This window comes from Acipenser ruthenus, chromosome 50 (genome assembly GCF_902713425.1).
Source record: "Acipenser ruthenus chromosome 50, fAciRut3.2 maternal haplotype, whole genome shotgun sequence".
NCBI classification, from domain to species: domain Eukaryota; kingdom Metazoa; phylum Chordata; class Actinopteri; order Acipenseriformes; family Acipenseridae; genus Acipenser; species Acipenser ruthenus.
In genome coordinates, this window is record NC_081238.1 from 7,843,547 (window position 1) to 7,856,776 (window position 13,230).

Consider the following 13,230-nt stretch of genomic DNA (forward strand, 5'->3'; position numbering starts at 1 on the left):
AATGGGACGCTTTTTAATCACAATAAGACACCTCAGGACATCTTTTCAAAGCTTTTACGCCAGTCTTTAATTATCTCCTATTTATTTTAAAGAGGTAAACCACCTGTTCATTTTACAAAGCTAGAGCCACACAGCTGAGTAATACACTGTATTTCAAGCCCTCTTCAGCACTCTCAGTGTGTTTAGTTTTTCATGTTGTAACATTAACATGATGTCTTGTCCTTTTTTAAATCAATAGCAGTTAATTAAAGCCTGGAGGAAGCGCTTTGATAATGCGTCCCCTCGAGTCTCACAGAGCAGCGCACTCCTTGGCGTGTCTCATTGCTGGTGACTCTTCTGCTGCTGTGGACGCGGCTCTGTTGCCTGGTTTAGTTCGCAGCGCAGTCTGAGGAAGATTCTAAATCTGTGCCGCTGGACAGCAGGGAGGAATACTGTCCTGGATAAAGAATAGGAGACAACCATACAGTTTAAGAGAAACTAAATAAAAGCATGGGGTAGAAATAGCAGAGGTTACTGCCTGGAAGTTTACTCGTAAAGAATGACCTTTCTGCGACCCTGTGCTGTATTTACCAAAAACAAGTTCACACGCCCTGAACCTGCAAGACTAGCGAAGAGAAAGCTATGAAACTGCGAGCATGCCTGCGCCATTGTGGATCTGTTTGTGACAACGACGCTCAACTTGAATTAACCTGATATACTTCTAAAAACATTATCAGGGGTATCGCGTTAGTGTTTAAACATCTTGTTCTGAAGAAAAGGACGGGAAATAACAATATCTGTACAAAACACAGATTACATATCCGCGAAAAACTCTCTGCATCGACGCTGCTGCCTCCAGTCACAGCGTCCCGGTTCATAAAAGGCTGTACCAACTCCGGCATGGGGAGGGGGTTACTTGAATTAAAATTGTATTCACTGGAAAAAACTACAGCTACAAACAGCTCGTTTACGGTGTTACAATTGAAAATGATGTTTATTTTTAATTAAAAGGTCTCCGATATCACGATTCCCTTTGCGGTCCATATTAGATGAATTGTTAAACCGCGCTGATCGGTTTGTATTTTGTGATTGGTATATTCCTCGTCCTGTGGCAGACAGACCCGTTCAGACACTGAGGGAGAGCAGAGAGGAGGTGAGAGAGTCTGCATGGAGCTCTACAATGTGTTTATAAACTACAGAGCGCTGTTATATTGTATTATTTTGAAAGGTCCGGGTTGTAGTGTGGTAGGAGCGCGTTGTTTTATCCGTTCAGACACTGAGGGAGAGCAGAGAGGAGGTGAGAGAGTCTGCAGGGAGCTCTACAATGTGTTTATAAACTACAGAGCGCTGTTATATTGTATTATTTTGAAAGGTCCGGGTTGTAGTGTGGTAGGAGCGCGTTGTTTTACCCGTTCAGACACTGAGGGAGAGCAGAGAGGAGGTGAGAGAGTCTGCATGGAGCTCTACAATGTGTTTATAAACTACAGAGCGCTGTTATATTGTATTATTTTGAAAGGTCCGGGTTGTAGTGTGGTAGGAGCGCGTTGTTTTATCCGTTCAGACACTGAGGGAGAGCAGAGAGGAGGTGACAGAGTCTGCATGGAGCTCTACAATGTGTTTATAAACTACAGAGCGCTGTTATATTGTATTATTTTGAAAGGTCCGGGTTGTAGTGTGGTAGGAGCGCGTTGTTTTATCCGTTCAGACACTGAGGGAGAGCAGAGAGGAGGTGAGAGAGTCTGCAGGGAGCTCTACAATGTGTTTATAAACTACAGAGCGCTGTTATATTGTATTATTTTGAAAGGTCCGGGTTGTAGTGTGGTAGGAGCGCGTTGTTTTACCCGTTCAGACACTGAGGGAGAGCAGAGAGGAGGTGAGAGAGTCTGCATGGAGCTCTACAATGTGTTTATAAACTACAGAGCGCTGTTATATTGTATTATTTTGAAAGGTCCGGGTTGTAGTGTGGTAGGAGCGCGTTGTTTTATCCGTTCAGACACTGAGGGAGAGCAGAGAGGAGGTGACAGAGTCTGCATGGAGCTCTACAATGTGTTTATAAACTACAGAGCGCTGTTATATTGTATTATTTTGAAAGGTCCGGGTTGTAGTGTGGTAGGAGCGCGTTGTTTTATCCGTTCAGACACTGAGGGAGAGCAGAGAGGAGGTGAGAGAGTCTGCATGGAGCTCTACAATGTGTTTATAAACTACAGAGCGCTGTTATATTGTATTATTTTGAAAGGTCCGGGTTGTAGTGTGGTAGGAGCGCGTTGTTTTATCCGTTCAGACACTGAGGGAGAGCAGAGAGGAGGTGAGAGAGTCTGCATGGAGCTCTACAATGTGTTTATAAACTACAGAGCGCTGTTATATTGTATTATTTTGAAAGGTCCGGGTTGTAGTGTGGTAGGAGCGCGTTGTTTTATCCGTTCAGACACTGAGGGAGAGCAGAGAGGAGGTGAGAGAGTCTGCATGGAGCTCTACAATGTGTTTATAAACTACAGAGCGCTGTTATATTGTATTATTTTGAAAGGTCCGGGTTGTAGTGTGGTAGGAGCGCGTTGTTTTATCCGTTCAGACACTGAGGGAGAGCAGAGAGGAGGTGAGAGAGTCTGCATGGAGCTCTACAATGTGTTTATAAACTACAGAGCGCTGTTATATTGTATTATTTTGAAAGGTCCGGGTTGTAGTGTGGTAGGAGCGCGTTGTTTTATCCGTTCAGACACTGAGGGAGAGCAGAGAGGAGGTGAGAGAGTCTGCATGGAGCTCTACAATGTGTTTATAAACTACAGAGCGCTGTTATATTGTATTATTTTGAAAGGTCCGGGTTGTAGTGTGGTAGGAGCGCGTTGTTTTATCCGTTCAGACACTGAGGGAGAGCAGAGAGGAGGTGAGAGAGTCTGCATGGAGCTCTACAATGTGTTTATAAACTACAGAGCGCTGTTATATTGTATTATTTTGAAAGGTCCGGGTTGTAGTGTGGTAGGAGCGCGTTGTTTTATCCGTTCAGACACTGAGGGAGAGCAGAGAGGAGGTGAGAGAGTCTGCATGGAGCTCTACAATGTGTTTATAAACTACAGAGCGCTGTTATATTGTATTATTTTGAAAGGTCCGGGTTGTAGTGTGGTAGGAGCGCGTTGTTTTATCCGTTCAGACACTGAGGGAGAGCAGAGAGGAGGTGAGAGAGTCTGCATGGAGCTCTACAATGTGTTTATAAACTACAGAGCGCTGTTATATTGTATTATTTTGAAAGGTCCGGGTTGTAGTGTGGTAGGAGCGCGTTGTTTTATCCGTTCAGACACTGAGGGAGAGCAGAGAGGAGGTGAGAGAGTCTGCATGGAGCTCTACAATGTGTTTATAAACTACAGAGCGCTGTTATATTGTATTATTTTGAAAGGTCCGGGTTGTAGTGTGGTAGGAGCGCGTTGTTTTATCCGTTCAGACACTGAGGGAGAGCAGAGAGGAGGTGAGAGAGTCTGCATGGAGCTCTACAATGTGTTTATAAACTACAGAGCGCTGTTATATTGTATTATTTTGAAAGGTCCGGGTTGTAGTGTGGTAGGAGCGCGTTGTTTTATCCGTTCAGACACTGAGGGAGAGCAGAGAGGAGGTGAGAGAGTCTGCATGGAGCTCTACAATGTGTTTATAAACTACAGAGCGCTGTTATATTGTATTATTTTGAAAGGTCCGGGTTGTAGTGTGGTAGGAGCGCGTTGTTTTATCCGTTCAGACACTGAGGGAGAGCAGAGAGGAGGTGAGAGAGTCTGCATGGAGCTCTACAATGTGTTTATAAACTACAGAGCGCTGTTATATTGTATTATTTTGAAAGGTCCGGGTTGTAGTGTGGTAGGAGCGCGTTGTTTTATCCGTTCAGACACTGAGGGAGAGCAGAGAGGAGGTGAGAGAGTCTGCATGGAGCTCTACAATGTGTTTATAAACTACAGAGCGCTGTTATATTGTATTATTTTGAAAGGTCCGGGTTGTAGTGTGGTAGGAGCGCGTTGTTTTATCCGTTCAGACACTGAGGGAGAGCAGAGAGGAGGTGAGAGAGTCTGCATGGAGCTCTACAATGTGTTTATAAACTACAGAGCGCTGTTATATTGTATTATTTTGAAAGGTCCGGGTTGTAGTGTGGTAGGAGCGCGTTGTTTTATCCGTTCAGACACTGAGGGAGAGCAGAGAGGAGGTGAGAGAGTCTGCATGGAGCTCTACAATGTGTTTATAAACTACAGAGCGCTGTTATATTGTATTATTTTGAAAGGTCCGGGTTGTAGTGTGGTAGGAGCGCGTTGTTTTTGTGTGTGTGTGTGTGTTGTATTTGTGAAGCGGCGTGTCTGTGTCAGCGCGTTTGTTTTTATTCACATCCCCCCAGTTGCAGTCTCGTGCCGCGGCATTCACACAGTGACGTAATTATAATAAACAAAGACATTCCCGCGTTTATCAAAAACTTTTCATTCAGTTTCCACCGTGTTTCACTCACAATACAGCCACCCAAAAATATACCTCTCTATCTTTATATCACGAAGAAAAGTGATTGGCAAACTGAAGCACTTTGAACAATTAGCTGATTATTAAAATAATATGTTTTTAGTTGATTAATTATTTGCTTCATTGAGTATTTCTAGTGACTGATGAGTATCCTGTTACCGATTCTCATTGGATACAGAGCTGACGAGTATCCTGTTAGTTACTGATTCTCCTCGGATACAGAGCTGATGAGTATCCTGTTAGTTACTGATTCTCCTTGGATACAGAGCTGATGAGTATCCTGTTAGTTACTGATTCTCCTTGGATACAGAGCTGACGAGTATCCTGTTAGTTACTGATTCTCCTTGGATACAGAGCTGATGAGTATCCTGTTAGTTACTGATTCTCCTTGGATACAGAGCTGATGAGTATCCTGTTAGTTACTGATTCTCGGATACAGAGCTGATGAGTATCCTGTTAGTTACTGATTCTCCTTGGATACAGAGCTGATGGGTATCCTGTTAGTTACTGATTCTCATTGGATACAGAGCTGATGAGTATCCTGTTAGTTACTGATTCTCCTCGGATACAGAGCTGATGAGTATCCTGTTAGTTACTGATTCTCCTTGGATACAGAGCTGATGAGTATCCTGTTAGTTACTGATTCTCCTTGGATACAGAGCTGATGAGTGTCCTGTTAGTTACTGATTCTCCTCGGATACAGAGCTGATGAGTATCCTGTTAGTTACTGATTCTCCTTGGATACAGAGCTGATGAGTATCCTGTTAGTTACCGATTCTCCTTGGATACAGAGCTGATGAGTATCCTGTTAGTTACTGATTCTCCTTGGATACAGAGCTGATGAGTATCCTGTTAGTTACTGATTCTCCTTGGATACAGAGCTGATGGGTATCCTGTTAGTTACTGATTCTCCTCGGATACAGAGCTGATGAGTATCCTGTTAGTTACCGATTCTCCTTGGATACAGAGCTGATGAGTATCCTGTTAGTTACTGATTCTCCTCGGATACAGAGCTGATGAGTATCCTGTTAGTTACTGATTCTCCTTGGATACAGAGCTGATGAGTATCCTGTTAGTTACCGGTTCTCCTCGGATACAGAGCTGATGAGTATCCTGTTAGTTACTGATTCTCATTGAATACAGAGCTGATGAGTATCCTGTTAGTTACTGATTTTTCCTTGGATACAGAGCTGATGAGTATCCTGTTAGTTACTGATTTTTCCTTGGATACAGAGCTGATGAGTATCCTGTTAGTTACTGATTCTCCTTGGATACAGAGCTGATGAGTATCCTGTTAGTTACTGATTTTCCTCGGATACAGAGCTGATGAGTATCCTGTTAGTTACTGATTCTCCTCGGATACAGAGCTGATGAGTGTCCTGTTAGTTACTGATTCTCCTTGGAAACAGAGCTGATGAGTATCCTGTTAGTTACTGATTCTACTTGGAAACAGAGCTGATGAGTATCCTGTTAGTTACTGATTCTCCTTGGATACAGAGCTGATGAGTATCCTGTTAGTTACTGATTCTCCTTGGATACAGAGCTGATGAGTATCCTGTTAGTTACTGATTCTCGGATACAGAGCTGATGAGTATCCTGTTAGTTACTGATTCTCCTCGGATACAGAGCTGATGAGTATCCTGTTAGTTACTGATTCTCCTTGGATACAGAGCTGATGAGTATCCTGTTAGTTACTGATTCTCGGATACAGAGCTGATGAGTATCCTGTTAGTTACTGATTCTCCTTGGATACAGAGCTGATGAGTATCCTGTTAGTTACTGATTCTCCTTGGATACAGAGCTGATGAGTATCCTGTTAGTTACTGATTCTCCTTGGATACAGAGCTGATGAGTATCCTGTTAGTTACTGATTCTCCTTGGATACAGAGCTGACGAGTATCCTGTTACTTACTGATTCTCCTTGGATACAGAGCTGATGAGTATCCTGTTAGTTACTGATTCTCCTCGGATACAGAGCTGATGAGTATCCTGTTAGTTACCGATTCTCCTTGGATACAGAGCTGATGAGTATCCTGTTAGTTACCGGTTCTCCTCGGATACAGAGCTGATGAGTATCCTGTTACTTACTGATTCTCCTTGGATACAGAGCTGATGAGTATCCTGTTAGTTACTGATTCTCATTGGATAGAGCTGATGGGTATCCTGTTAGTTACTGATTCTCCTCGGATACAGAGCTGATGAGTATCCTGTTAGTTACCGATTCTCCTTGGATACAGAGCTGATGAGGATCCTGTTAGTTACTGATTCTCCTCGGATACAGAGCTGATGAGTATCCTGTTAGTTACTGATTCTCCTTGGATACAGAGCTGATGAGTATCCTGTTAGTTACCGGTTCTCCTCGGATACAGAGCTGATGAGTATCCTGTTAGTTACTGATTCTCCTTGGATACAGAGCTGACGAGTATCCTGTTACTTACTGATTCTCCTTGGATACAGAGCTGATGAGTATCCTATTAGTTATTGATTCTCCTCGGATACAGAGCTGATGAGTATCCTGTTAGTTACTGATTCTCATTGGATACAGAGCTGATGAGTATCCTGTTAGTTACCGGTTCTCCTTGGATACAGAGCTGACGAGTATCCTGTTACTTACTGATTCTCCTTGGATACAGAGCTGATGAGTATCCTATTAGTTATTGATTCTCCTCGGATACAGAGCTGATGAGTATCCTGTTACTTACTGATTCTCCTTGGATACAGAGCTGATGAGTATCCTGTTACTTACTGATTCTCCTTGGATACAGAGCTGATGAGTATCCTATTAGTTACCGATTCTCCTCGGATACAGAGCTCATGAGTATCCTGTTAGTTAATGATTCTCCTTGGATATGAGCTGTTTGCTTATTTTTAATTCTCTCTCCTCTCTCTCTCTCTGAAAAATAACATTATATCGACCCAGTTTAGTTTCAGTGTACCTAATGTTTTTATTTTACTGCAATTGTGCTGAGCATAATTTGAATAGAAGTCTAACTAGACTACTGCCCACCTTAACGTGTGGGTCCAGTTATGTCCAAAAACAGCCTACATAAGAATTTAAATGACAATACCCACTGATATATAATACTGTTATGTGAGTTTGTAATTTACAAAATAAAACAGAACAGCACAGAAATCTAATAGCCGTGTTATTAATGTGCAAGAATATACTGGATTGCTGGACTGCATGTGAATTAAATATAAAATCCAGAATATTTAAATGAAAAGCCACGTTTGTGTGTAAACTAATCTTTCTATCCTTCTTAATATGTTATAGAAATATAATTTTAATGAAGTGTATCTTTGTTGCCTTCACCAGTTTTATTCTGCTGTTATAAATTAAAACACAAAGGGAGACCTACATTCCAAAGTGGTTTTTAATATTGCTACGTGAAAAATGTGTTTTTATAGTAACCTCATATTTTTATTTCGATGCAGGATATCTGGTACTACACGAGGTTAGAATAAATATCAGTTTACAAGCCTTGCTTTCAGACAGTGTTGCACTTCCTTGGTCACGTGGGGATGGAATTGTCCCCTCCCCTTGAATGGCTTCTTTCACAGTAGCTTAAACTGTGTTCCTGTGATCTCATAGTGCTGTATACATCTGTGTAAGTGAACCGAAATGAATAATATATGAATTATAAAAACACCCCTGTTCTCCTTGAACTAAACTAACATTTCAACACATTTTCAGATGTGGAGTGGCTGCTAACGGCTCTCACCTGAAGAGAAGAAAGGACACATTCACTGCAACTCTCCCATCAGAGGAAAGTGGCGACTCCCTCTAGAAGAGAACAGAGAGGTTCACAGCATGTAGCTGACACCCAGGGAGGGGCTGACGTGTTGGGGGTGTGTTCTCGTGCCTGGAACTGCGAGAGGGGTTTAAATCTGCAGATCCCACTGACAATACCTGAAGTAAGTTTCTCTCTCTTTTTATTCATCTTTTAAATCCGCTTGATCCGCGTCAGGATTGTAGTTGTATGGAATGCTTTGTTTATTATTGTGAATAGATGTTTCACATGTATTAGTAACAGTAAATATGTCAAAGGTGTTGTAAGATCTTAGTTTGTGACACAAGCAAGTTTGATTTGTGGCCTGTAACAGTTGTCAATTAACAGTTTTATTCCTGATGCACCTCTAGATGTTCGTTTTAGGGCTCTGTTAACAGAACAATTCTGACCATTTCAAAGTTAGGTTCATTACATTAAATGCATTATTACATGTCACAAGCACCAATGACATTTACAAATATTTATCCTCCTCGGTTTGGAGTTGTTTGGTTGAAAGCATAAAATGCTTTCTTGATACAGAAGGTGATATAGAGAACAGATCGTAATACTTCATTTCATTTTCTGTTTTCAGGACTGCCTTATCTTGGTGAAAGCCAAGGAACAAAGATGGAGTCTGTTTACATTAAACAGGAGGATGTTCTGGAATTGGTACCTATCTGCATTAAACAGGAGATGCCTGAACTGGAGCCTGTCCACATTAAAGAAGAGACTGAACTGGAGCCTGTCCACATTAAAGAAGAGACTGAACTGGAGCCTGTCCACATTAAAGAAGAGACTGAACTGGAGCCTGTCCACATGAAACAAGAGGCTGAACTGGAGCCTGTCCACATGAAACAAGAGACTGAACTGGAGCCTGTCCACATTAAAGAAGAGACTGAACTGGAGCCTGTCCACATTAAAGAAGAGACTGAACTGGAGCCTGTCCACATTAAAGAAGAGACTGAACTGGAGCCTGTCCACATGAAACAAGAGACTGAACTGGAGCCTGTCCACATTAAAGAAGAGACTGAACTGGAGCCTGTCCACATTAAAGAAGAGACTGAACTGGAGCCTGTCCACATTAAAGAAGAGACTGAACTGGAGCCTGTCCACATTAAAGAAGAGACTGAACTGCAATCTGTTCACATTAAAGAGGAGTCTATTGACTTGTTGTTTAAGGATTCAGAAAACATGTCCAAGCCAAAGAGATCACATCAATGTAGTGAATGTGGTAAGCGCTTCAGTCAGTTAGGAGACCTAAAAAGACACCAACAAATTCACACTGGAGAAAAGCCGTATCACTGTTTTGATTGTGGGAAGAGATTCAGTCAGTTAGGAAGCCTAAAAACACACCAGCAAATTCACACTGGAGAGAAGCCATATCACTGTAGTGAATGTGGAAAGAGCTTCAGAGAGTCTGGAACACGAAACAGACACCAAAGAATTCACACAGGAGAGAAGCTGTATCACTGCGCTGACTGTGGGGAGAGTTTCAGAGAATCTGGAACACTAAACAGACATCAACGAATTCACACTGGAGAGAAGCCATATTACTGTACAGTATGTGGGAAGAGTTTCAGAGAATCAGGAAACCTAAAAACACACCAGCGAATTCACACAGGAGAGAAGCCATATCACTGCCTGCACTGTGGGGAGAGTTTCAGTGAGTCAGGAAACCTAAAAACACACCAGCGAATTCACACAGGAGAGAAGCCATATCACTGCCTGCACTGTGGGGAGAGTTTCAGTGAGTCAGGAAACCTAAAAACACACCAGCGAATTCACACTGGAGAGAAGCCATACCACTGTACTGACTGTGGGAAGAGATTCAATCAGTTAGGAAACTTAAAAGCACACCAGCGAATTCACACTGGAGAGAAGCCGTATCACTGTACAAATTGTGACGAGATATTTGCTTTCTCCAGTCAAGTGAAAAAGCATCAATGCCAGTTTTGAAAATACAGATGAAAGTCAGTGCGTTTACATGGCCAGTAATATTCCACGAGTACTGGGAATATGAAGAGGAATCTTCCACCTCTGCGTATTTGGAATATTGGAGGTGGCATATTCCACTAGTATGCAGAATACTAGTGGAATATAAAGCCATGTAAACAGCGTATTCTGACTATGAAGCATAACCCACAACAGACACGCACAATAACAAATACTCAAGTAAACATGACAGCACATCCGAGAAAACGCAGCTACTTGTGGTCTGAGGAGACATCACATTTATTAAGGATTTAAAAGTCGTAAAACAGCTTGATGGCGGAAACAGAGAAGTGTTTAAAAGAAAAAATCATGAAGCGGATTTGCGAGAACTGGATCCAGTTTGTCACCATTTGTCATGTAAAGTTTTGAAAGCACAGTACTATAAAGAAAAAAAACAAGTGGGGCAAATTTATCATTTTTTCCTCAGTTCAGCGTTATGAATGACTGTGACAGATCAAATGGTGCTTGGTGTTAGATCTCCCTCTCGTCCTGTGAGGGCACTGTGTAATGGGAACAGAGTACCCTTAACTAAATGGCACGACAATGTATTCCGTAGGGTAGGTGGAAGTTGGTCATTTAGGAAAGGGGCGCAGCTATGGTATCCAAACTCAGTGACCCAGACGGTAAACGGTGTGGCATCTGAGGATTGGAGGACCGGATACGCTCGTTAACCTAGGGGTCATGAGCGAGGATATAAATAGGGGACTTAGCATACGTGATCTGTTCCTTGGTAAATGGTTAGTGTTGAAAACCTACAAGGAGTCTGTGTGCTGTATCATGAACCGTGAGTTTTGTCTTGTGTGTGTTAGTGTTTTGTTAACTGTCTAACTTTTTTAATAGACTACAAGTTGCACAATCCGGAGCTGTAGCAGAAGCCAGCATAAACCCGGACATCACTTTCACCCCTGCATTTCACAGAGAACTGTATTACACCACTTGCACATATTCACTATCACTAAAAACTGTGTTTGTGTTTTGTGTTTAGTGTTGGTGTGTAAAACTGGACTTTTGGTTACGGGTCAAACCCGGGGAATTACAAATACCGAGTGATACACGTCACTGTATCACTATAACATTATTATTTACAGGTGTTTACCATAAGGCTCTGGACATTGCTAATTAAATCAATAAACACCCTTGCACCTGGAAATCATTGTCTGTCTGTTTTGAATCAGCTCTGCACTGCACTCACCTTTATTCACTTACCACTTTGTCAAAAATTATCAGTTTATAAAATTAACAGAATTGAAATATACAAACTAAATACTGGACAAGTGGTTTATCTTTACCAGCGCTGAATAAATCCTGTGGTACCAACAGTGTCTTTCAAAAGGTAAAAACAGACGGTTTTGAATGCCTTGACACCACTGAGAGAGGACAGGACACCTCTTAAATCCAGCTGACATAGTCGAAACAGCGGACCAATTGAGAACACTGGGCCATCTCGGAACGACAATAACCAATGGGAAACATCCCACGTGGACTTGGGCACAGCCCAAAATAAACAAACTATCCAATCACAAGGGTGAATAGAGGATTACAAAAGAAGCAGCTCAACTTTCAAACAGTACTCCCGACACGAAACCCAAGGCTTTTGTCACATAAACAAGTCTCTGAACTTTGACAATCTGAAGACCAGACTGTGACTGGCTTGAACAGAGATACCGTTTTCGGAAAATCTGATACGAGATAAATACTCTAGTGTTTGACTTGGTGTGGGAGTCTGCTGTGTAAGACATCTAAAATCCTAAAAGTACTTGTAATCAAATCACTAACTTAGCCCTGCGATCAACGGAGAAAGAGTTGGATGAACATTTGAAGTCGACAGAGATTGAAATACATTCAGTCTGTTGAGCTAGCAGTGCCGGAGTTTGCGCTGGAATATCTCAGACGTAACCGGATGAAGAGCGCACATCTTGTGGAGGAATTGCTGTTTCAGTGGAATACCTCAATAATTAATGACTCTTGTGTTTGCAAAAACATTTTGTTTCGTACCCTGAAGTGGAGACGAAACGTGAGGAAAACAGAAACCGGAATCTGAACTTTCCCTTCGTCTACAGGAGCGCTTTTGAATGCCTGTTTTGTTGAAGACATGGATCAACTGAAGGAGGAGCAAAAATCTGTTAAGTATAGTGTTTTATCCTGTTATGAACTTGAGAATACGCCAACTTTAAAGTAAAATTAATGTTTTGGTTTGAGGTAGAATGTAAGAAAAGCATTATTGCTTTCAATTCATGCTTTTTTTAATGAACAGTATAGTAATTGTGTGTGATTTATACACATTGATGTGGGTATTACAAGGCAAATATCATTCTGCGTTTAAGTTAGAATCCAAATTTAGCTGTCTTGATAATACATAATTCTCGATATGGTGTCTGGACGCAAGGAGCGTCTTTATCTTGCAAGAGTGAAAATTGCCTCCTGAACCAAAACATGTGTATGAGACTAATTTAACAATGCTTTGATTATAAAATATTAACAAAAGTAAATATTTGTGTTACTAACAATACCCCTGTTAAGACTAACCTTTGTCTTAAATAGCCCATAGATTGCTTTAAATCACTAATCAACTATTGGGAGTGGAGTGTTTAAATTTTCTTTTCTGTGCTGTTTGGTTTAGTTAATTCTTCCTTTCTGTATTACTTTAGTTTAGTTGTTGCACCTTTAATTTCTCCTTTAATCAGTTTTATTTATAATAAAACTATTCCTTTATATTCACTAGAAGCATGGTCCATTCTGATTATTTCAGGAGAGTTATTTTAAGGTTGGGGTAGAGAGAGGGAGGGAGGGGAGGGGTTAGGAGAGTTATTTTAAGGTTGGGGGGGAGAGAGGGAGGAGAGGGGTTAGGAGAGTTATTTTAAGGTTGGGGTGGAGGGAGGGGAGGGGTTAGGAGAGTTATTTTAAGGTTGGGGTGGAGGGATGGGAGGGGTTAGGAGAGTTATTTTAAGGTTGGGGTGGAGGGAGGGGAGGGGTTAGGAGAGTTATTTTAAGGTTGGGGTGGAGGGAGGGT

At 41.8% G+C, this 13,230-nt stretch overlaps 1 protein-coding gene across 2 annotated transcripts; it reads left to right on the forward strand.

Annotated features, from left to right (window-relative positions):
* Positions 1-1,007: 1,007 nt before the first annotated feature.
* LOC131722025 (zinc finger protein 664-like) lies at positions 1,008-12,944 on the forward strand. 2 transcript variants are annotated; one of them, XM_059015587.1, is made up of 3 exons: positions 1,008-1,132; positions 8,153-8,373; positions 8,821-12,944. In XM_059015587.1, the coding sequence occupies exon 3, from the start codon at positions 8,856-8,858 to the stop codon at positions 10,182-10,184; it is 1,329 nt and encodes a 442-aa protein (XP_058871570.1). In that variant the 5' UTR covers positions 1,008-1,132; positions 8,153-8,373; positions 8,821-8,855; the 3' UTR covers positions 10,185-12,944. The 2 variants fall into 2 exon arrangements, with proteins under 2 accessions (XP_058871570.1, XP_058871571.1); XM_059015588.1 differs by lacking the exon at positions 1,008-1,132 and adding an exon at positions 7,896-8,066.
* Positions 12,945-13,230: the final 286 nt, after the last annotated feature.